Genomic DNA, 21,238 nt, shown 5'->3' with positions numbered 1-21,238 from the left:
TACTCTCTCCAATGCCCTCATGTCTTTCCTCAAGTGCTGCGCCCAGAATTGGACACAGTACTCCAGCTGAGGCCGAACCAGTGTCTTATACAAGTTCAACATAACTTCCTTGCTCTTGTTATCTATGCCTCGATTAATAAAGCCCAGGATACTGTATGCTTTATTAACTGCTCTCACAACCTGTCCTGCCACCTTTAATAACTTATGCACATATATAGCCAGGTCCCTCTGCTCCTGCACCCCCTTTAGAATTATGCCCTTTATTCCATATTGTCTCTCTATATTCTTCCTACCAAAATGAATCACCTCACATTTCTCTGCATTGAACTTCAAACAGTATCAGCAATTTTCTTTTAAAGTATATTTATTGTATAACATTTTCTACTCAAAGATGGTAACTACTATTACTTATTCAAAAAGTTGAATTAACATGAATACCCTCAATTAAAGGCCTGACAATGGCTTCATCCTGCAATATTTTTCTGCCAATCGCAGCAATATAAATTTAAAAGGTAGATAGAAATTCAACACCTCTATCCCCAGATATATCGGGCCTAATGAACATGAACACAGCCAGCATTGATGCACTTTCAAAACTAGGTACAAGCAAAGAACATGTTTCCACCCCACATCAACTTCCTGCATCCCAAACGGTTACTGAAAACAGTGAATAGCAAAAGCACTGTAAGCCAAGCTTAGGCAAAGAACATTTCCATCAAAAAGAAATCAAGTTAGCTGACCTCCAAAGTGTGATACCAGCCACCTTATAATGGAATTATTCCCTTGCCCCACTTATACAGCACATTCTATTTTTCATTCCCTTCATCTGGGTCACTCCTTTAAATTAATACTGCAAACTAACCATTATTAACAAGGACTAGGAGTAGGGAAGAAGTATTTTATATTGAAAAGACTCCCTCACTTGCTATAATTAGTTTGTATTTTTGTGAACTATTAAAGCTCGGTACCTTTTGATGGTATTTAGTTACAAAATTTGTTAGAAGCAGGAGCAGTAAATCTCAGAAAACCACTGGCAAATCTACAAGGGCATTTTCTAATAATTGTAGAAGCCAGCAGGAATAACTCCCAACAGCTCAGTGTTTATCCAATAAAAGACAGTTATGCTGATCAGGAAGGTCCCAGGTTCATCCTCGCATTATGCCAATTTAGATCATCTTATCCATAATGCCACAGTGGGGTGTACTTCAATTAATCTCGCCACCCATGGATTTGGAAACCCTACTGGAAATATGCATGTGTGGATGTGAAGTGAGGAGAGGATGAAAATAATTTGCAATGTCTTCAGTGGTGAGATAGCCTGGTAACATGCACTGTCTGAGAGAATAGTCTCCCAGACAAGATACTGGAGGGTGACCAGTGCCCATGGAATCATATCCTAGCAAGGTGTCAACACCTTCAGGAGAAGAGGAAAGGGCAGAATATGCTACTGACTTCAGTCTCACATTGCTGGTATTACAGTCAAATTAAATTTTAATTAAAGTCCAAATGTAAACCTTTGTTACAAGTTTATTTTTCATCAGTTTGTACAGTGGTTTTAATTTCATCAAGACTATTTTTAATATTAAAGTAGAATGTAATACTTTCTCTTCCCTCTCCCACCACCAGGTGAACAGCACTTTTCCCTCCTATACCTGAACCTCATTAGCAGGAAATTGGAAAAGCATTTGTTTTGTTCACAGGAACATAGCAATTAGGAGCAGGGTTAGGCCGTTTGGCCTGTTGAGCCTGTTCTGCCATTCAAACAGATCATGGCTGATCATCTATTTCTAAGCCATTTTCTCACATTATCCCCATATCCCTTGATGTCGTTAGCATCCAGAAGTCTATTGATTTCTGTCTTGAACATGCTCAATGATTGAGCTCCCACAGCCCTCTGGGGTAGAGAATTCCACAGATCCACCACCCTCAGTGAAGAAATTCCTCCTCAACTCCGTCTAAAATGGCCTGTCTCCTATGCTGAGACTGTGTCCTCTGCTTCTAGACTCACCAGCCAGAGGAAACATCCTATCCACATCCACCCTGTCACGCCCTATAAGAATTTTATAAGTTTCAATGAGGTCACCTCTCAATCTTCGAAACTCCAGAGAATATAGGCCCAGTTTCTCCTCATAAGACAATCCCACCATCCCAGGGATTAGTCTGGTGAACCTCCATTGCACCCCCTCTAAGACATGTATATCCTTCCTTAGATAAGGAGACCAAAACTGTACACAATACTCCAGGTGCAGTCTCACCAAGGCTCTATACAACTGCAAGACATCTTTACTTCTATACTCAAATCCCCTTACAATAAAGGCCAACATACCATTTACCTTCCTAATTGTTTGCTGCACCTGCATACCAGCTTTTAGTGACTCATGAACAAGGATACCCAGGTCTCTTTGGACATCAACACTTCCCAACCTCTCACCATTAAAGAAATACTCTTTCTTTGTTTTTTCTACCAAAGTGGATCACTTCACACTTATTCACATTATATTCCATCTGCCATGTTCTTGCCCATCCACTTAGCCTGTCCAAATCCCCTTGAAGCCTCCTTCTCACAATTTACATTCCCTAGTTTTGTGTCATCAGCAAATTTGGAAATATTACATTTGGTCCCCACATCCAAATCATTTATATAGATCGTGAACAGCTTTAGCCCAAGCACTGATCCTTGCGGTACCCCACTAGTAACAGCCTGCCATCCTGAGACTGACCCATTTATTCCTACACTCTTCTTTATGTCTGTTAACCAATTCTCAATCCATATCAGTATATTAACCCCAATCCAACGTGGTCTACTTTTGTTCACTAACCTTCTGTGTGGGACCTTATCAAAAGCCTTCTGAAAACCCAAATACACCACAACCACTGGTTCTCCTTTATCTATGCTACAAGTAACATCCTCAAAAAACTGCAACAGGTTTGTCAAACATGATTTCCCTTTCATAAATCCATGTTGACTCTGCCCAATCATATTTTCCAAGTGTCCAGTTATCACAACCTTTATAATAAATTCTAACATTTCACTGACTACTGATGTCAAACTAACAGGTCTGTAGTTCTTCATTTTCTCTCTCGCTCCCTTCTTAAATATTGGGGTTATATTTGCTACTTTCCAGTCTGCAGGAACCCTTACAGAATCTATAGAATTTTGAAAGACAACCACCAATGCACCCACTATCTCTATAGCCACCTCCTTCAATACTCTGGGATGTAGCTCATCTGGTCCAGGGCATTTATCAACTTTCAATCCAGTTAATTTTTTTTTTTTTTTTTGAGTACTACCTCTTTATTGATACTAATTTCTCTCAGTTCCTTATTTTTACAAGTCTCTTAGTTCTCAAACATTTCTGGGACATTTTCTGTATCTTCCTCCGTGAAGACAGACACCAAGCAACTGTTTAGTCCCTCCATTTCCCACCACAAATTCTCCTGCCTCCACTTGTAATGGACCCACATTTGTCCTCGCTAATCTTTTCTTTTTCACATACCTAAAGAAGCTTTTACAGTCTGCCTTTATGTTTATAGCTAGCTTGCATTCAAATTCTCTTTTCCCTTTATCAGTTTCTTGGTCTTCCTTTGCTGGATTCTAAATTGCTCCCAATCCTCAGCTTACCACTTTTTCTGGCGATCTTATAAGCCACTTCCTTTGATCTAATCAATCTTTAACTTCTGTTGTTAGCCACGGTTGATTCACTTTTCCTGTTGGGTTTGTGTGTCTTTGGAACCAAAGCAAAACATGAACTTATACTTTTTTTTATTACCTATAATAATTCACACTAAATTTTAGCTTTGCACATATGAACCTGGAAGAAATGGTTTATTTCCCCTATGAAAAAAAGTGTCTATTCCCTTTGAGGGCATTCATTTTGTTGAACATTGTCAGAGCTCATGGGTTGAGTACTGCAATTAAAAATAAAAAGCTCTCTGTTTGAAATTTGGCCAGGAACAAAACTGATAAAATACTCACTCAGGACCTGGCTCCAATGCAAAGTTGCTGATTTAAAAAGTCCACGACGGGCAGTTCAAGCTCAATTTCACTTACATTCACAGACCTCAATGTGAAGATGGATCTTTCTCTTCACAAACAATCCCTTTCACCTGAATCTCTAACATCTGAATTGTTTAAATGACCTGATACTGACAGCAGTATTTAGGAGCTCTTAGTCGTAACAAGATGCTTTCAATTTGCTTTTCTTCATTTCACAATTTTTGTTTTTAATAAGATTGGTGACAAAAGGTTCAGCCTAATAAACTAATATTACCAAAGAAACAGAAGAGAGAGTGTGGTGGAGAAGGGGAAAGGAGAACATTATGATTAAAACTTGTGCATCTTCTTGCATTTCGTGTCTATAAATATCCCTCATGACTTTTATGTCAACATTTAACATCAAAAATGTTGAGGAATTATAACGTAAATTTCCTATGTAAACATGTGCTGTAATTGCAGGCTGTGACCACTATGTAGCATTGTAGCTTCACACCACCACACCATGAGCAACACTACAAGAGCTCCGCTAGTAACGGAACAAAAAGCAAAGTGGATTGATGTTCAGTTTACATTTCAGAAACTTCTAGTCATCCACTGAAAAACTTTACAGTTGGAAAACTTACATGCGGCAGTTGTAGCAGTGAAGGGACAAGGGCGCAGCATCTAGGTCATATTAAATTCCTAATTATCACCCAGATTAACTTCATGCCACATGAAAAATATTCCAGTTGTACTGTTTTCATTGTTATTTATTGGTCACAGGCATAGTATTTCTATGCTATATACTCACTTTAGTAGCTGTTATCTACAATTGCACTCGATGTACAGAACTTACAGAATCTTCAGGTGCTTTTTGAATCTTCTCCCATTCTACTGAAGGACCCTTCCTCTGCATCAAACTGTGAAAGAGTTTCTGGAATCCCTCAATATCTTTCTTCATTTGCTTAAAATATAAAACAATTAATAGTAAAACTTTTCCAGGCATATATGACGTACATACAGTATCTACAAACACAAAATCTGAAGGACAAGTTCTATAGCATAACTGTTGATTTCTTGGCATGTTAATCTCTAAGCCCATTTATTGAGTAGATGGGTGGGGGGGGGGGGGGGGGGGGGGGGGAGAAAGAGAGGGGCCTGAAAGTAATGAGCTAAAAAGGACTTAGCACGTTGAAAGTTCTACAGAATTGGCAAATTATTATAACCAAACATTCTGTAAGACACAAAAAGGTTTACAGCATCAATATCTGATTTAATAGATATGTGAGTTGAGTGGATAGCATCTCCCCATTTCAAATCTGAATGATTAATAAAAAAATACAAATTTTTCATCATGAAATACAGTTGCAGTTCCAAAATTAAAAAGTCAGTCAACCAGCAACTTCTAACAAACTCACAAGTTTTAATAAAGGCAGCCAATTACTTTGTTCAGAAATAGATATTAAGGTTTTCTTTTGATTCCCACTTAATGCACAGGAACACCAATAAAAAATTTATAGTGCACTCTATGCTTTTTCCTCCTGACTAGCTTTTGATAAAGAAGCAAAAGCACCACTCAAAAGTCTTAAAAAGAATTGAGTGAATGAATTTGAATCTATGAAAATGACTTGTCATCTTCAAAAGATATTACAGCACTAGACTATCCATGGAGTCTCTAATTATTGATAGAAATTAATTTTAAACAACAGCTATGAATTGTTCATTAAAAATTTAAAAGAATGATGGCAGGATTTTGTGGTCAGTGACAAAGTGACGGCATTTGCATTCACCACAGTGACAGCTGTCCACAGGCTTTTAAGCGGATACTCGTTGATTGGGCATCTGATCAGCGCGGTGCATTCCGCAGGAGATCTGTGGCTTGTATGAGCAAAGAAAGCAACAGTGTGCCTCTTCAACCAGATTGGAGAATCCTCACAGACATGCAGAGTCGAAATCAGGAAGTATTAGATATAAATCGTGCAGAAATGAAAACGATGGGGAAAGAAAAATGGGAGTAATTGAAAAATGAGAGACAGAAAATATTTTTTAAAAAATCTCCAACACTAATTAAATTCTGAAGGAATGAAACTTCACATATAAAATTAAATTTTCAGGGCCAGAGAGGTTGTTTGGCAGTAACTGACATATCATGTCATTAAAATTTCACTTACACCTGATTGCACCAGCCAGAATTATTTCTGGCATGTTTATAGTGCTGCCTGTGGAGGAGCAGGGTAATTCAAAACAGCAACCTCTGGGATTTCTGCAGTTAACTACTAGTGTGGACTCTGGAAGTTGCTGTCCAATTTACCTCTGCTAATAACATCACAAATAGAGGCCAATATTCTACCACTTGGCATACAAGCAAATAATTCTATCCATCCATAGGATGTGAGCATTGCTGGCAAGGACAGCATTTATTGCTCATCTCTAATTGCCCTCCAAGGTGCTCTTGAGAATATGCCTTCATTTACAATAACACCCCCAAAAATGACAATAGCTGTTTAATCATTTATTTCAGAGACAGGTGCAAACCTTTAAGGCACTTTGAGATGGACAATAAAAAAATATTGTAAAAATGAAATGCATTCCTCAGAGGTTCAATACATGTGGTATTTACTGCTTTTGTTTTCTTCAATACCATATTTATGCATGAAGGTCAGCTCGCCATCAATCCAGCCTAAACTGGCTCTGTCATCAAATGCATCATTTTAAATCTTCATCTACAAAACCCTCTACATCCTCGCCTCATCCCACTTCTGTAATCTATCCCCAGTTTTTCATCCCCTCCATACCTTCAACTCTAACCTTATATGTAACTCCTCTCCCTCCACTTCGCCACAGATGACATTTTTAAACTGTCTCAGCTCTACTCTCAAACTACCTCTAAACATTTTCACCACCACCCACCGCACCCCACCCCCCCTCCCACCCCACACCCCAGCAATTTCACCTTACTGTTAAATGATTCCTAAAAACCCATCCCTTTGCTCAAGCCGTCTCTCACTAACTCCCCTACAAATAAATAGTCAGCATCCATTCCTTTCCCCTTTGGGCAACTTGAGACAGGTTTCATATGTTAAATGCTCTATATAAAGTGGTAGCTGTTGCAACAAAAAAAAAAATACATACTTCTTGCGCACTCTTTGGAGCAATTTCCAGTAACTGAGCAAGCTCCTTCCCCATGGTACTCTCCAGCTCCTGGCAGTCAAACTGGGCTGTCCCACCTCTCGACATGGTTGTGATAAAATGAGGAGGTATAACAACACCTACAAAATGAGGGGGGGGGAAAAGAAAAAGCAATTCATCCAAATACACTGCCTCTAGATATATTACATAATAATTGGAGATGGTGTCCTGACACTTGAGTCATTGATGAGTAGGATTTGATCATCGTACTAAATCAAATAGGGTTCATCAACGACTAATATCTGGATCTCTCAAAATCTTAAAATAGTATGCCCCATAGAGCATAATTAGCTTCTGAAAGGTCCCAATTAAAGACAAACAGCAGTCTGACAGGATTTAGCTTCAAGATGCATCAAGACAATAATGAATCTGATACAAAGCAGGTATAGGTGTGCATTTTGTGTTGTTTGTCTTGTACGCTCAAACTGAGGACAAACTAGTCAAACAACCTAGATCCAGACTCTCTCTCTCTCTGATAATGGAATCTTGAGTGAAGTACTAGAGGTCACCTGTAATCCATGCAACCCATTAAGGCACAGATTTGCTTTCAGAGGAGGGAGGGAAAACTGTCAAGTCTACCTGGGCCTACTTTACAATTCCAAGAACAGTGAGCACTCCAGGCAGGGAACTGCACCCCAAGTGCAACATCATGATATCAGCCCTAAATTTGGCTGAAAAGAGATGATTTTAAGAGTTAATAACTTAATAAATGTGTGACAGCTGAGTGCCAAGAAAAGTAACATTTCATACTTTTATTAACAATTTGCATACATTCCTGTATCAGGCAGAGAATGGATGAGATGTGGGGAAATGTCACAGTGCAATGTATTTTTACATTCATTGAAAGAACACTGCCATCAGACTAGCGCAACAGTTTCCTAAACCAATTACTGTTGAACTAGGGGCAAATTTATGGCGGGCTCATCAATTAGCAGCAAGTTTTTTGATCAACACAAATTAATTTAGGTAGATTGAAGTGTCATACAATTCCATAGTGATTATGAACTGAAAGAATCTTTCAGCGTGTCTGAGGTCTTTCCCTTCATTTTTAGTCTATCAAACTACTAGAGATTGGCAAGTTAAATTCCAGATCACATTTTAAAGAGTTCAAGTAACACTCCGGGGAAGATTTCAGAAAAAAAAATATATTTGAGGCTTATCTTTGCATCAGTCAGCTCCTTATGCTTGATAAAAGTTTTAAAATGTATTCAGTTCTGATTTTTAGCATTTCAACCCAGAAGTAATTTTCATCCCACGTATCAGGACAACCAGAGCCTTTAAATATGCTGTTTATTTTTGATACGTAAGCTGCTTGGAACTGGCTGTATAATGTTGGCAATGCTGAAGTTGGTAAATTGTACAATCCACTCCTGGAAGTGTATAGAGGCTGTTTATCACTTGGGCTTAAGGCAAGGAAACTGGCAGCCCTTTAATTTACAATTTCTCTTAGAGTAGCTCATGGCAGCCCACGGCAAGATCTGCTTCTGAACGGGCTGACAAACGGCAGGTAACATTCACATGTAATAAATTCCAAGCAATGTCCATCTCAACCAAGAATCCTCCCAGCCAGCTCTGACTTTCTACAGTATCAACACTGCCAAATTCTCCACCGCCAGCATCTTGAAGGTCACCATTGACCGAAAAACCAAGTGGAACAGCCATGTCAACATTGTGGTTACAATATCAGGGCAGAGGCTGTGTAGTCTTCAACGAGCAACTCCCTTCCTGACCCTTTCCATCACAGCAGCTAATGAAGAGTTTGTGTCTACTGGTGTCGAAAGCAGTGGGACAGGTTTGTTGGGCAAATCTACATCTATGTAATTTTTCAACAAATAAACAAGAACTCAAATCATGACAGATATGAATCCAACCAGATTAAGAGCAATGCTGATGCAGGAAGAAGATGGAGAGTAGAGCAATCAGTTATGAGAACAGGAGCCTAACAAATGTGGAACATGCTATTTGCAAGAGCTGTGATGTGGGCATGCGAGCACGCCAATGTGTGTATTTGGCTGAAAGCTTAAGTTGGAAACTATGGAGTACATTTACAAACGCTGGATTGAGCTTTGAGTTTTTAAATGGGTGGATGGCTTCAAGGTGAGCAGGTCTGGTGAGCAAAACATTGCTGACTTGCATCTGTGGAGAAAGAAACAGTTGATGTTCCAAGTCAAATATGACTCTTCTTCTGTTCTGAGGTGTCATAACTGACTCGAAATGACAACTTTCTCTCTCCACAGATGCTGCCAGACCTGCTGAGTATTTCCAGCACCTTATTTTTATTTCAGATTTCCAGCATCTGCAGTATTTTGCTTTTATTATATTGCTGATATGCTGTCTAGATTGAGCCAGTATGTTCTACCTTTTTCCATACAAACAATTAGGGTTAAGTTTAGAATTTTACAAGTTCAGTAATGAGTTTTACTCTTGTATTAAAGGACTACTTTTCCCATATAGATTAGTATCTAGAATGTAAAAGGACAAACAATTGTAAAAGGAGTCAAAGCTAGCTTTAAAGGAGATCAGTTTTTCAGGGAAGTGAATGCAAAATCAGATGAAAGATAAAAGCAAAATACTGTAGATATTGTAAATCTGAAATAAAAACAGAAAGTGCAGGAAATACTCAGCAGGTTTGGCAGCATCTGTGGAGAGAGAAACAGAGTTAACGTTTCAGGTCAATGACCTTGCATCAGAACAGTTCTCATCAACCTGAAATGTTAACTGTTTCTCTTTCCACAGATGCTGCCAGACCTGCTGAGTATTTTCAGCACCTTGTTTTTATTTCAGATGAAAGGTGGCCCAATTGTTAAAAGTTGTCCCTCACCCTCTCTAAGACTACACAATAAGCAACTTGGTGGCTTATCTCAAAAAGCACTTTGCACCCATTGTGTTGGAGGGGTTAATCTTTTCCTGAGTGAAGTCAGGAATAAAGCAGAATATAGAAACACTAAGTAAGGAAGGTAGTCTGTTTTTGGAAAACAGAGCAGCAGATCCAGGCAGCATAAAGCTACAAGAGGAGTGTTGTTCTAACCTGGGCAGAGGCTGGATAACACTAAGTTCTTTATTTTATATTACTTGTTCAAGTTGTATTGATCATTCCCATTCTTCTGTTTTATTTTATTGTGGGGATGAAATGCATAGTTTATGAATCCAACCAAGCTTCATCTCGAATAAAAACATAAAAGCGCTGGAAATACTCAGATCGGGGAGCAACTGTGGAGAGAGAAACAGAGTTAACGTTTCAGGTCGATAATTTTTCCTCAGAACTGGAAAAAGTTAAGGATGTAACAGGTTTTAAGCAATTACAGAGGCAAAGAAAATGGAGGAAGGAGAGGAAAGAACAAAAGGAGTAACAGGAATGCAGAGTACTGGGCTAATGGGAAGATTCTTGGTAGTGTAGATGAACAGAGAGATCTTGGTGTCCAGGTACATAAATCCCTGAAGGTTGCTACCAAGGTTAATAGGGCTGTTAAGAAGGCATATGGTGTGTTAGCTTTTATTAGTAGGGGGATCGAGTTTCGGAGCCACGAGGTCATGCTGCAGCTGTACAAAACTCTGGTGAGACCGCACCTGGAGTATTGCGTGCAGTTCTGGTCACCGCATTATAGGAAGGATGTGGAAGCTTTGGAAAGGGTGCAGAGGAGATTTACTAGGATGTTGCCTGGTATGGAGGGAAGGTCTTATGAGGAAAGGCTGAGGGACTTGAGGTTGTTTTCGCTGGAGAGAAGGAGGAGGCGAGGTGACTTAATAGAGACATATAAGATAATCAGAGGGTTAGATAGGGTGGATAGTGAGAGTCTTTTTCCTCGGATGGTGATGGCAAACACGAGGGGACATAGCTTCAAGTTGAGGGGTGATAGATATAGGACAGATGTCAGAGGTAGTTTCTTTACTCAGAGAGTAGTAGGGGCGTGGAACGCCCTGCCTGCAACAGTAGTAGACTCACCAACTTTAAGGGCATTTAAGTGGTCATTGGATAGACATATGGATGAAAATGGAATAGTGTAGGTCAGATGGTTTCACAGGTTGGCGCAACATCGAGGGCCGAAGGGCCTGTACTGCGCTGTAATGTTCTAATTCTAATTCTAAAAAAAAAAGGGAGGTCTGCAATAGGGTGGAAGGCATGAGAGATTAACAAAAGCTGAGCCCACATGAACTGTAAATAGGAAAAGCAGAATGATTACCAACAGCTGCTGTCTACAAATGCTGGTAGTGGTTAAGCTCTGAAAATTATGAACTCAATGTTGAGTCCTTCCAAAATCGAGCTTCACCTCATCTAGTCTTAACTTTGTCCACAAGAGCGATTGAAGAAATACACAAGAGCATGACAGAGGTCTGCTCCAAATTACCAGGGAGTTTCTTTGTTGCATTCCCGAGTCAAATTACCATATAGATATATGAAAAACAGTGCAAGTAAATGCTCCTACCACTCACAGGAGCAAATAATGACATCAAACCCTGAGAAAGATGCAAATTCGGCAAAATCAAGCACAGATAATCATTTGCAAGATAGACAGATCCAAAAGATGCATTTTAATTCTTTGTTGTAGTATCCAATGCAGCAGGCATCCAATTCTTGACAGCAGTCAGTACACACAACAGAGTCAACTGGTAGCACACAAACTGAACCAGTATTGAGCAATCTAGTTGCAAGCCCTCAACAGTTTATACAGACTTGGTCAACACGAAGTTGGATTCCACCAGCAATAGACTGCAATACATAATTCACAGAAACTAGGGGATACAGTGTTAATACACTATCCTTTTACACTCTGGTCCCAGCTGCAAGTACAGACTAATGGAATTCTGAAAAATGCAAGTTGTGCCAATTTTCCCAGAACTTGATCACCAGAACTGGATAGGGTCTGACCAGAGGACTGTACTGCTTAAGCCTGACTTCCCCGTGACTTGGATACTACTATTTTGGTTACATCATCCAGAACTCTGCTTTCAATTAAATATTGGGAAGCTACAAACTCCATACTTTAGTCACTGACTCCATCCCTCTCCCTGGTAACTGTGAGGCTGAACCAGACGGTTTGCAATCTTAGTCATATTTGACCCAGAGAAGTGCTTCCGAACACATATTTGCACAATCACTAAGACTGCACATTTCCACCTGCGACATGGCCCGACTTCACCCATCTCTGCTCATCTGGCTTACTGCTGAAACCCTCACCCGTGCCTTTGTTACCTCTAGACTTGACTTTTCCAATGCACTCCTGGCCGGGGTCCCACTTCCTACCCTCTGTAAACTTGAGGCCATCCAAAACTGTTGCCCGTGTACTTACTCACAACCCAATCCCATTCACCCATCATTTCTGTGCTCACTTACCTTCAATGGCTCCCGGTCAAGCAACGCCTCAATTTTAAAGTTACGAACATACGAATTAGAAAGAGTCAGCCATTCAGCCCCTTCAAGCCTGCTCCACCATTTAAAAAGATTACGGCTGATCTGATTGTAGCCTCAACTCCACTTTCCCGCCTACCCCCGATACCCTTTGATTCCCTTGTTAGTCAAGAATTTATCTACCTCTGCTTTAAAAATATTCAATGAAACTGCCTCCACCGCTCTCTGGGAAAGATAGTTCCAAAGACGCTCAATCCTCAGAGAAAATAATTTCTCCACTGCCGTCTTAAACGGACGACCCTCGTTTTTAAACTGTGCCCCCTAGTTCGAGTCTCTCCCACAAAGGGAAACATCCTTTCAGCATCCACCCTGTCAAGTTGCTATAAGATCTTATATGTTTCAATAAGATCAACTCTCATTCTTCTAAACTCCAATGGATACAGATCCAACCTGTCCAACCTTTCCTCATAAGATAACCACCCCCACCCCAGGTGTCAGTTCAATTAACCTTCTGAATCTGAACTGCCTCTAACGCATTTACATCCTTTCTTAAATAAGGAGACCAAAACTGTACACAGTGGTCTCACCAATACCCTGCATAACTAGCAAAACATCCCTACTTTTACATTACATTCCCCTTGCAATAAAGTGACAACATTCCATTTGACTTCCTAATCACTTGCTGTATCTGCATGCTAACCTTTTGTGATTCATGTACCATGACACCCAGATCCTTCTGTACCTCAAAGTTCAGCAATCTCTTTTTCAAACTAAATAATATGCTGCTTTACTATTCTTCCTGCCAAAGTGGATAAGTTCACATTTTCCCACATTATACTCCATCTGCCAAATGTTTGCCCACTCACTTAACCTATCTATATCCCTTTGCAGACTCCTTATGTCCCCTTCACAGCTTAATCTCCTACCTATCTTTGAGTCACCAGCAAATTTAGCAACCACACATTCAATCCTTCATCCAAGTCACTGATATAAATTGTAATTAGTTGAGGTCCCAGCACTGATCCCTGTGGCACTCCACTCATCACATCTTGCCAAGCTCTCATCCGTGTTTCAAATCCCTCCACAGCTTCACCCCTCCCTTTCTCTAATCTCCTCCAGCATCACAAATCTCAGAGATAGCTGCACTCCTCTAATTCTCGCCTCTTGAACATTCCTGATTTTAATTGTTCCACCGTTGTTGCAGCACAGTGGTTAGCACCGCAGCCTCACAGCTACAGTGACCCGGGTTCAATTCTGGGTACTGCCTGTGTGGAGTTTGCAAGTTCTCCCTGTGACTGCGTGGGTTTTCGCTGGGTGCTCCGGTTTCCTCCCACAGTCAAAGACTTGCAGGGTGATAGGTAAATTGGCCATTGTAAATTGCCCCTAATGTAGGTAGGGGAATTGAGGGGATGTGGTAGGAATATGGGATGAATGTAGGATTAGTATAAATGGGTGGTTGATGGTCGGCACAAACTCGGTGGGCCGAAGGGCCTGTTCCAGTGCTGTATCTCTAAATAAACAAACTAGCGGTGGCCCCAAGCTCCTCAAGTACCCTGTCTATTAACACCATGAGAAGCCTTTGCTTCTTCTGACATGCATCGAAAATAAAAGGTAAACATTTAAAAATTTGAAAGTATATTCTACCAACCAGAATCTACATTTTTAACCCAGAATCCTCAAAACAATACAGCATATTGTGTCTGTGTCAGCTTTGAAAGAGCTACCACAATTGTCCCACTCCCATACTCTTTCTCAATAGCCCTACAATTTTTTTCTTTTGATGGTAATTATCCAATTCTGACTTTGAAAGTTACTATTGAAATGATTTGGATGTGGGGTCCAATTGTAGTATTTCCAAGTTTGTGGATGACACAAATTTTGATAGGAATGTGAGTTGTGAGGAGGATGCAAAGAGGCTTCAAAGGGATTTGTACAGGCTGAGTGAGTGGGAAAGAACATGGCAGATGGAATATAATGTGGATAAGTGTGAGGTTATCCACTTTGGTAGGAGAAATAGAGGTGCAGAGTATTTCTTAAATGGTGAGAGATTGTAAAGTGTTGATGTCCAAAGGGACTTAGGTGTCCTTGTTCATAAGTCACTAAAAGCTAGCATGCAGGTGCAGCAAGCAATCAGGAAGGCAACAGAGGATGTGAGTACAGCAGCAAAGAAGTCTTGCTTCAATTGTTTAGAGCATTGGTGAGGCCACATTTGGAATATTGTGTGCAGTCCTGGTCCCCTTGCCTGAGGAACGATATACTTGCCATTGAGGGAGTGCAGCGGAGGTTCACCAGACTGATTCCTGGAATGGTGGGATTGTCCTATGAGGAGAGATTAAGGAGACCTTGCCTGTACTCTCTGGAGTTTAGAAGAACCAGGGGCATCTCAGAAACTGACAAAATTCTTAAAGGGATAGACAGGCTAGATGCAGGAAGGATGTTTCCTCTGGCTGTGGGGTCTAGAACCAGGGGACACAATCTCAGAATAAAGGGCAAGCCATTTAGGACTGAGATGAGGAGCTTCGTCACTCAGAGGGTGGCGAATCTTTGGAATGCTCTGCCCCAGAGGGTGGTGTAACCTCAGTCACTAAGTTCAACAGAGAGATCAATAGATTTCTAGTTGCTAATGACATCAAGGGATATGGGGACGATCTATAATGGCAGAGCAGGCTCGAAGGACTGAATGACCTACTCCTGCTCCTACTGTCCCTTCAGACAGTGCATTCCCGATTATAACAAGGTTATTGACAAAAGAATTTTCAGACTGACTTAAAATCTCTCCTCTGCTCATCAACCCTCATGTCAATGGAAAATTTTTACCATCCTCGCCTCTATTGAAACCCTTAATAATTTTGAACATCTTTATTAAATCGCCCTTTAACCATCTCAGTTATAAGCAGAACTCCAAGCTTCTATCGTATCTCCTGAAGTCCCTCATCCCAGGTATAATTCTGGTAAATCTCCTCTGCACCATCTCCAAGATTCTGACAATAATCCCCTTGGTAAAGGGTCCCTTTATCTGATTTGACCTTCATCAGACATGTTTTTATTTTTTTTCCTTGTAAAAGGCACTTTTCACTATTTCAGAAAATGCAATAAACGCAATACACCTTTAAAAAAACAAAATACATCAGCAATTTAAGAACCGGAGATCGCGTAAATTGTTAATCTACTGTTTCGCTATTCACCTTGCACAGTCCACGCAGTTTTAAAAAGTTGACATGTACTAAAGTTTAAATTTCTAAAATTGTCACAAGTGAAATATGAGCCACAGTAATTAAGCTGTTAGCGTAAAAGGTAGCCACGATGCAAAAAGGCAATGCCTGGTCGCGCCATGCAATGCAAAAATCAGCAATCTGTGGCTCGCGATTTTTAAGCAGGATATTGAGCCCCAATATCCGCAATGCAATGACCTTCCAGCAGAGCACATTTATCCCGTTTCGCAATTGGGAAGATCCCCATCGGATTTTGCACAACATGCAGTAAAAGACGGCGCACCTTTGCACTGCTCCGCAGGAATTGCTGTAGATGCCGCAAGACTGGCCGCAGAATGAAACTGGAAGCGTCTGTCCCGGGACAAAGTACAAATCGATAAGAGTGAGAGGAATTCAATAATCCCAGCAGCACAAACCCTTTTCTCAATGTTTATATTTATTTAATTCCCGGCTGGAGACTAGCTGGTGCCGCTGGGGGAAGCCGGACACAGCGGCCGCTCGGCCCCTCCGCCCCGGGACTGCGGACAGCGGCCGCTCGGCCCCTCCGCCCCGGGACTGCGGACAGCGGACAGCGGCCGCTCGGCCCCTCCGCCCCGGGACTGCGGCCGCTCGGCCCCTCCGCCCCGGGACTGCGGACAGCGGCCGCTCGGCCCCTCCGCCCCGGGACTGCGGACAGCGGCCGCTCGGCCCCTCCGCCCCGGGACTGCGGCCGCTCGGCCCCTCCGCCCCGGGACTGCGGACAGCGGCCGCTCGGCCCCTCCGCCTTGGGCTGGCCCTGAGGCGCTCCCCGCTCCCGCCGGCGCCGGGAGTTTCTCTCACCTGTAGACATGTTGTCAAGGCGACAGGGCTGGGTCAGTCAGCCCGGCTGTGAGGGAGTGAGAGCGGCGGCGATACTGTTGGGGAGCCGGAGCCGGCTGTTAGTACAAGCCGGACTCGGGGGAGGGACCGAAACTCGGCACCGCCCCGATGTAGAGGCCAGCGGCAGCGCGTTCCCGGTCCCGGTCCCGGGCCGCGGGGGTGGGGGTGGGGGTGGGGGCCGCTCTGCGTCCACCGCCCGGACTGCGGCCTCAGGCCCCGGATCCGCCACCACGTTCCCGTTCTCCAGTTGAAGAGTGGAGGCTGTCCCGGGAATGGGAGGTGTCGGTGTGCAGGAGCCGGCATGGGGGTCCTGGTGGCCGGGGGCCGGTGGGGAAGCGGGAGCGGGGCCCAAACCCACCTTCAGCTTCAAGAAAACAGTAAGCCGAGGGCGGGACTATGACCAGTGAGCTTCCTATTGGTCTAAGGCTGGGATTGGCAGGACCTGTATCCTATCATCTGCCGGCTTCGGCTGTGACGTCAGCACTTGGCCTACCAGGGCAATGCGAACAACTTGAAGGTCAGGTTGTGGGTAAGGTCAGGAGGGGGAGGGGGAGGGGGGGTAAGATCAGGGGGGGGTAAGATCAGGGGGGGGGGTGGAGGGGGTAAGATCAGGGGAGGGAGGGAGTGGGGGGGGTAAGATGAGGGGAGGGAGGGAGTGGGGGGGTAAGATGAGGGGAGGGAGGGAGGGAGGGGGTGGGGGTTGATCGAGGGAGGGAGGGGGTGGGGGTGATCAGGGGAGGGTGGGGGGGGGTAAGATCAGGGGGGGATAAGATCAGGGGAGGGGGAGGGGGTGGAGGGGGTAAGATGAGGGGAGGTAGTGAGGGTGTGGGGAAGATCAGGGGAGGGGGAGGGGGAGGGGGTGGGGGGGTAAGATCAGGGGAGGGAGGGAGTGGGGGGGGTAAGATGAGGGGAGGGAGGGAGTGGGGGGGGTAAGATGAGGGGAGGTAGTGAGGGGGTGGGGAAGATCAGGGGAGGGGGAGGGGGTGGGGAGGTAAGATCAGGGGAGGGAGGGAGGGAGTGGGGGGGGTAAGATGAGGGGAGGGAGGGAGTGGGGGGGTAAGATCAGGGGAGGGGGTAAGATCAGGGGAGGGAGGGAGGGGGTAACATCAGGGGAGGGGGTGGGGGGGGTAAGATGAGGGGAGGGAGGGAGGGAGGGAGGGGGTGGGGGTTGATCGAGGGAGGGAGGGGGTGGGGGTGATCAGGGGAGGGTGGGGGGGGTAAGATCAGGGGGGTGGGGGGGTAAGATCGAGGGAGGGGGTGGGGGGGTGATCGAGGGAGGGAGGGGGTGGGGGTGATCAGGAGAGGGAGGGGGTGGGGGGTAAGATCGAGGGACGGAGGGGGTGGGGGGGTAAGATCGAGGGAGGGAGGGGGTGGGGGGTGATCAGGGGAGGGAGGGAGGGGGGTGGGGGGTAAGGTCAGATCAGGGGAGGGGGGTGGGGGGGGTAAGATCAGGGGAGGGAGGGGGTGGGGGGTAAGGTCAGGGGAGGGGGTGGTGGGTAAGGTCAGGGGAGGAAGGGGGTGGTGGCTCGTAAGATCAGGGAAGGGAGGGGGTGGGGGGGTAAGATCAGGGGAGGGAGGGGGTGGGGAGGTAAGATCGAGGGAGGGAGGCAGTGGGGGAGGTAAGATCAGGGGAGGGAGGGGGGTGGGGGTAAGATCAGGGGAGGGAGGGAGGGAGGGGGTGGGGGGTAAGATCGAGGAGGTGGGGGGTAAGATCAGGGGAGGGAGGGGGTGGGGGCCAGGTAAGATCTGGGGAGGGAGGGGTCAGGTAAGATCAGGGGAAGGAGGGAGGGGGTGGGGGGTAAGATCGAGGGGGTGGGGGGTAAGGTCAGATCAGGGGAGGGAGGGTGTGGGGGGTAAAGTCAGATCAGGGGAGGGAGGGAGGGGGTGGTGGCTTAAGATCAGGGGAGGGAGGGAAGGACGGGTGGGGGGGTAAGATCAGGGTAAGATCAGGGGAAGGTGGGGGGGTAAGGTCAGATCAGGGGGGGAGGGAGGGGGTGGGGGGGGTAAGATCAGGGGAGGGAGGGGGTGGGGGGTGTAAGATCGAGGGAGGGAGGAGGTGGGGGGGTAAGATCGAGGGAGGGAGGGGGTGGGGGGTAAGATCAGGGGTGGGGGGTAAGATCAGGGGAGGGTGGGGGGGGGGTAAGATCAGGGGGGGATAAGATCAGGGGAGGGGGAGGGGGTGGAGGGGGTAAGATGAGGGGAGGTAGTGAGGGTGTGGGGAAGATCAGGGGAGGGGGAGGGGGAGGGGGAGGGGGTGGGGGGGTAAGATCAGGGGAGGGAGGGAGTGGGGGGGGTAAGATGAGGGGAGGGAGGGAGTGGGGGGGGGTAAGATGAGGGGAGGTAGTGAGGGGGTGGGGAAGATCAGGGGAGGGGGAGGGGGTGGGGAGGTAAGATCAGGGGAGGGAGGGAGGGAGTGGGGGGGGTAAGATGAGGGGAGGGAGGGAGTGGGGGGGTAAGATCAGGGGAGGGGGTAAGATCAGGGGAGGGAGGGAGGGGGTAACATCAGGGGAGGGGGTGGGGGGGGTAAGATGAGGGGAGGGAGGGAGGGAGGGAGGGGGTGGGGGTTGATCGAGGGAGGGAGGGGGTGGGGGTGATCAGGGGAGGGTGGGGGGGGTAAGATCAGGGGGGTGGGGGGGTAAGATCGAGGGAGGGGGTGGGGGGGTGATCGAGGGAGGGAGGGGGTGGGGGTGATCAGGAGAGGGAGGGGGTGGGGGGTAAGATCGAGGGACGGAGGGGGTGGGGGGGTAAGAACGAGGGAGGGAGGGGGTGGGGGGTGATCAGGGGAGGGAGGGAGGGGGGTGGGGGGTAAGGTCAGATCAGGGGAGGGGGGTGGGGGGGGTAAGATCAGGGGAGGGAGGGGGTGGGGGGTAAGGTCAGGGGAGGGGGTGGTGGGTAAGGTCAGGGGAGGAAGGGGGTGGTGGCTCGTAAGATCAGGGAAGGGAGGGGGTGGGGGGGTAAGATCAGGGGAGGGAGGGGGTGGGGAGGTAAGATCGAGGGAGGGAGGCAGTGGGGGAGGTAAGATCAGGGGAGGGAGGGGGGTGGGGGTAAGATCAGGGGAGGGAGGGAGGGAGGGGGTGGGGGGTAAGATCGAGGAGGTGGGGGGTAAGATCAGGGGAGGGAGGGGGTGGGGGCCAGGTAAGATCTGGGGAGGGAGGGGTCAGGTAAGATCAGGGGAAGGAGGGAGGGGGTGGGGGGTAAGATCGAGGGGGTGGGGGGTAAGGTCAGATCAGGGGAGGGAGGGTGTGGGGGGTAAAGTCAGATCAGGGGAGGGAGGGAGGGGGTGGTGGCTTAAGATCAGGGGAGGGAGGGAAGGACGGGTGGGGGGGTAAGATCAGGGTAAGATCAGGGGAAGGTGGGGGGGTAAGGTCAGATCAGGGGGGGAGGGAGGGGGTGGGGGGGGTAAGATCAGGGGAGGGAGGGGGTGGGGGGTGTAAGATCGAGGGAGGGAGGAGGTGGGGGGGTAAGATCGAGGGAGGGAGGGGGTGGGGGGTAAGATCAGGGGTGGGGGGTAAGATCAGGGGAGGGGGGATTGGGGGGTAAGGTCAGGTCAGGGGAGGGGGTGGTGGGTAAGGTCAGGGGAGGGAGGGAGGGGTTGGGGGGGTTGTCAGGGGACGGACGGGGTGGGGGGTAAGGTCAGGGGAGGGAGGGAGTGGTGGCTCAGGTAAGATCAGGGGAGGGAGGGAGGGAGGGGGTGGTGGGTAAGGTCAGGGGAGGGAGGGAGGGGGTGGTGGGTAAGGTCAGGGGAGGGAGGGAGGGAGGGGGTGGTGGCTCAGGTAAGGGGAGGGAGGGGGTGGGGGGGTAAGATCAGGGGAGGGAGGGGGTGGGGGGTAAGGTCAGGTCAGGGGAGGGGGTGGGGAGTGTAAGATCAGGGGAGGGTGGGGGGGGTTAAGATCGAGGGAGGGAGGGGGTGGGGGGATAAGATCGTGGGGGGGGGGTGGGGGGTAAGGTCAGATCAGGGGAGGGAGGGAGGGGGTGGGGGGTAAGATCAGGGGAGGGAGGGAGGGGGTGGGGGGTAAGGTCAGATCAGGGGAGGGAGGAGGTGGTGGGTTAAGATCAGGGGAGGGACGGAGGGAGGGGGTGGGGGGTGAGGTCAGGTCAGGGGAGGGGGTTGTGGGTAAGGTCAGGGGGGGAGGGAGGGAGGGGCTGGGGGGTGTCAGGGGACGGACGGGGTGGGGGGTAAGATCGTGGGGGGGAGGGGGTGGGGGGGGTAAGATCAGGGGAGGGGGTGGTGGGTAAGGTCAGGGGAGGGAGGGAGGGGGTGGTGGGTAAGGTCAGGTCACGGGAGAGGGGGGGTGGTGGGTAAGGTCAGGTCAGGGGAGGGAGGGAGGGGGTGGTTAAGGTCAGGGGAGGGAGGGTGGGGGTGGTGGGTAAGGTCAGGGGAGGGAGTGGGTAGGGGTCAGGGGTGGGATGGGGTTGGGTGGGGAAGGTCAGGGGAGGAGGTGGGTGGGGGGGTAAGATCAGGGGAGGATGGTGGGGAGGGGGTGGGGGGTAAGGTCAGATCAGGGGAGGGAGGGAGGGGGTGGGGGGGTAAGATCAGGGGAGGGAGGGGGTGGGGGGGGGTAAGATCGTGGGAGGGAGGGGGTGGGGGGTGATCAGGGGAGGGAGGGATGGGGTGCGGGGGTAAGATCAGAGGAGGGAAGGAGGGGGTGGTGGGTA

The 21,238-nt window shown here is 47.2% G+C and overlaps 1 protein-coding gene across 4 annotated transcripts in view; it reads right to left on the bottom strand.

Moving 5' to 3' along the window:
* ugp2b (UDP-glucose pyrophosphorylase 2b) overlaps positions 1-16,966 on the bottom strand; it is a 49,061-nt gene extending 32,095 nt beyond the window's left edge. The window contains exons 1-4 of one of the 4 annotated variants that reach the window (XM_068044242.1): positions 16,544-16,966; positions 16,008-16,075; positions 7,109-7,245; positions 4,833-4,940 (exon numbers count right to left, since the gene is read on the bottom strand). In XM_068044242.1, the coding sequence (XP_067900343.1) occupies positions 4,833-4,940; positions 7,109-7,213 (213 nt within the window). In that variant the 5' untranslated portion in view covers positions 7,214-7,245; positions 16,008-16,075; positions 16,544-16,966. Of the gene's footprint in view, positions 1-4,832; positions 4,941-7,108; positions 7,246-16,007; positions 16,155-16,543 lie in introns of those variants that run through there. The other 3 variants (XM_068044243.1, XM_068044241.1, XM_068044246.1) reach the window with 3 other exon arrangements.
* Positions 16,967-21,238: the final 4,272 nt, after the last annotated feature.

This window comes from Heterodontus francisci, chromosome 13, assembly GCF_036365525.1.
Source record: "Heterodontus francisci isolate sHetFra1 chromosome 13, sHetFra1.hap1, whole genome shotgun sequence".
Lineage (NCBI taxonomy): Eukaryota > Metazoa > Chordata > Chondrichthyes > Heterodontiformes > Heterodontidae > Heterodontus > Heterodontus francisci.
The sequence above is the reverse complement of the archived record's forward strand: the minus strand, read 5'-3'. Positions and strand labels throughout refer to the sequence as shown.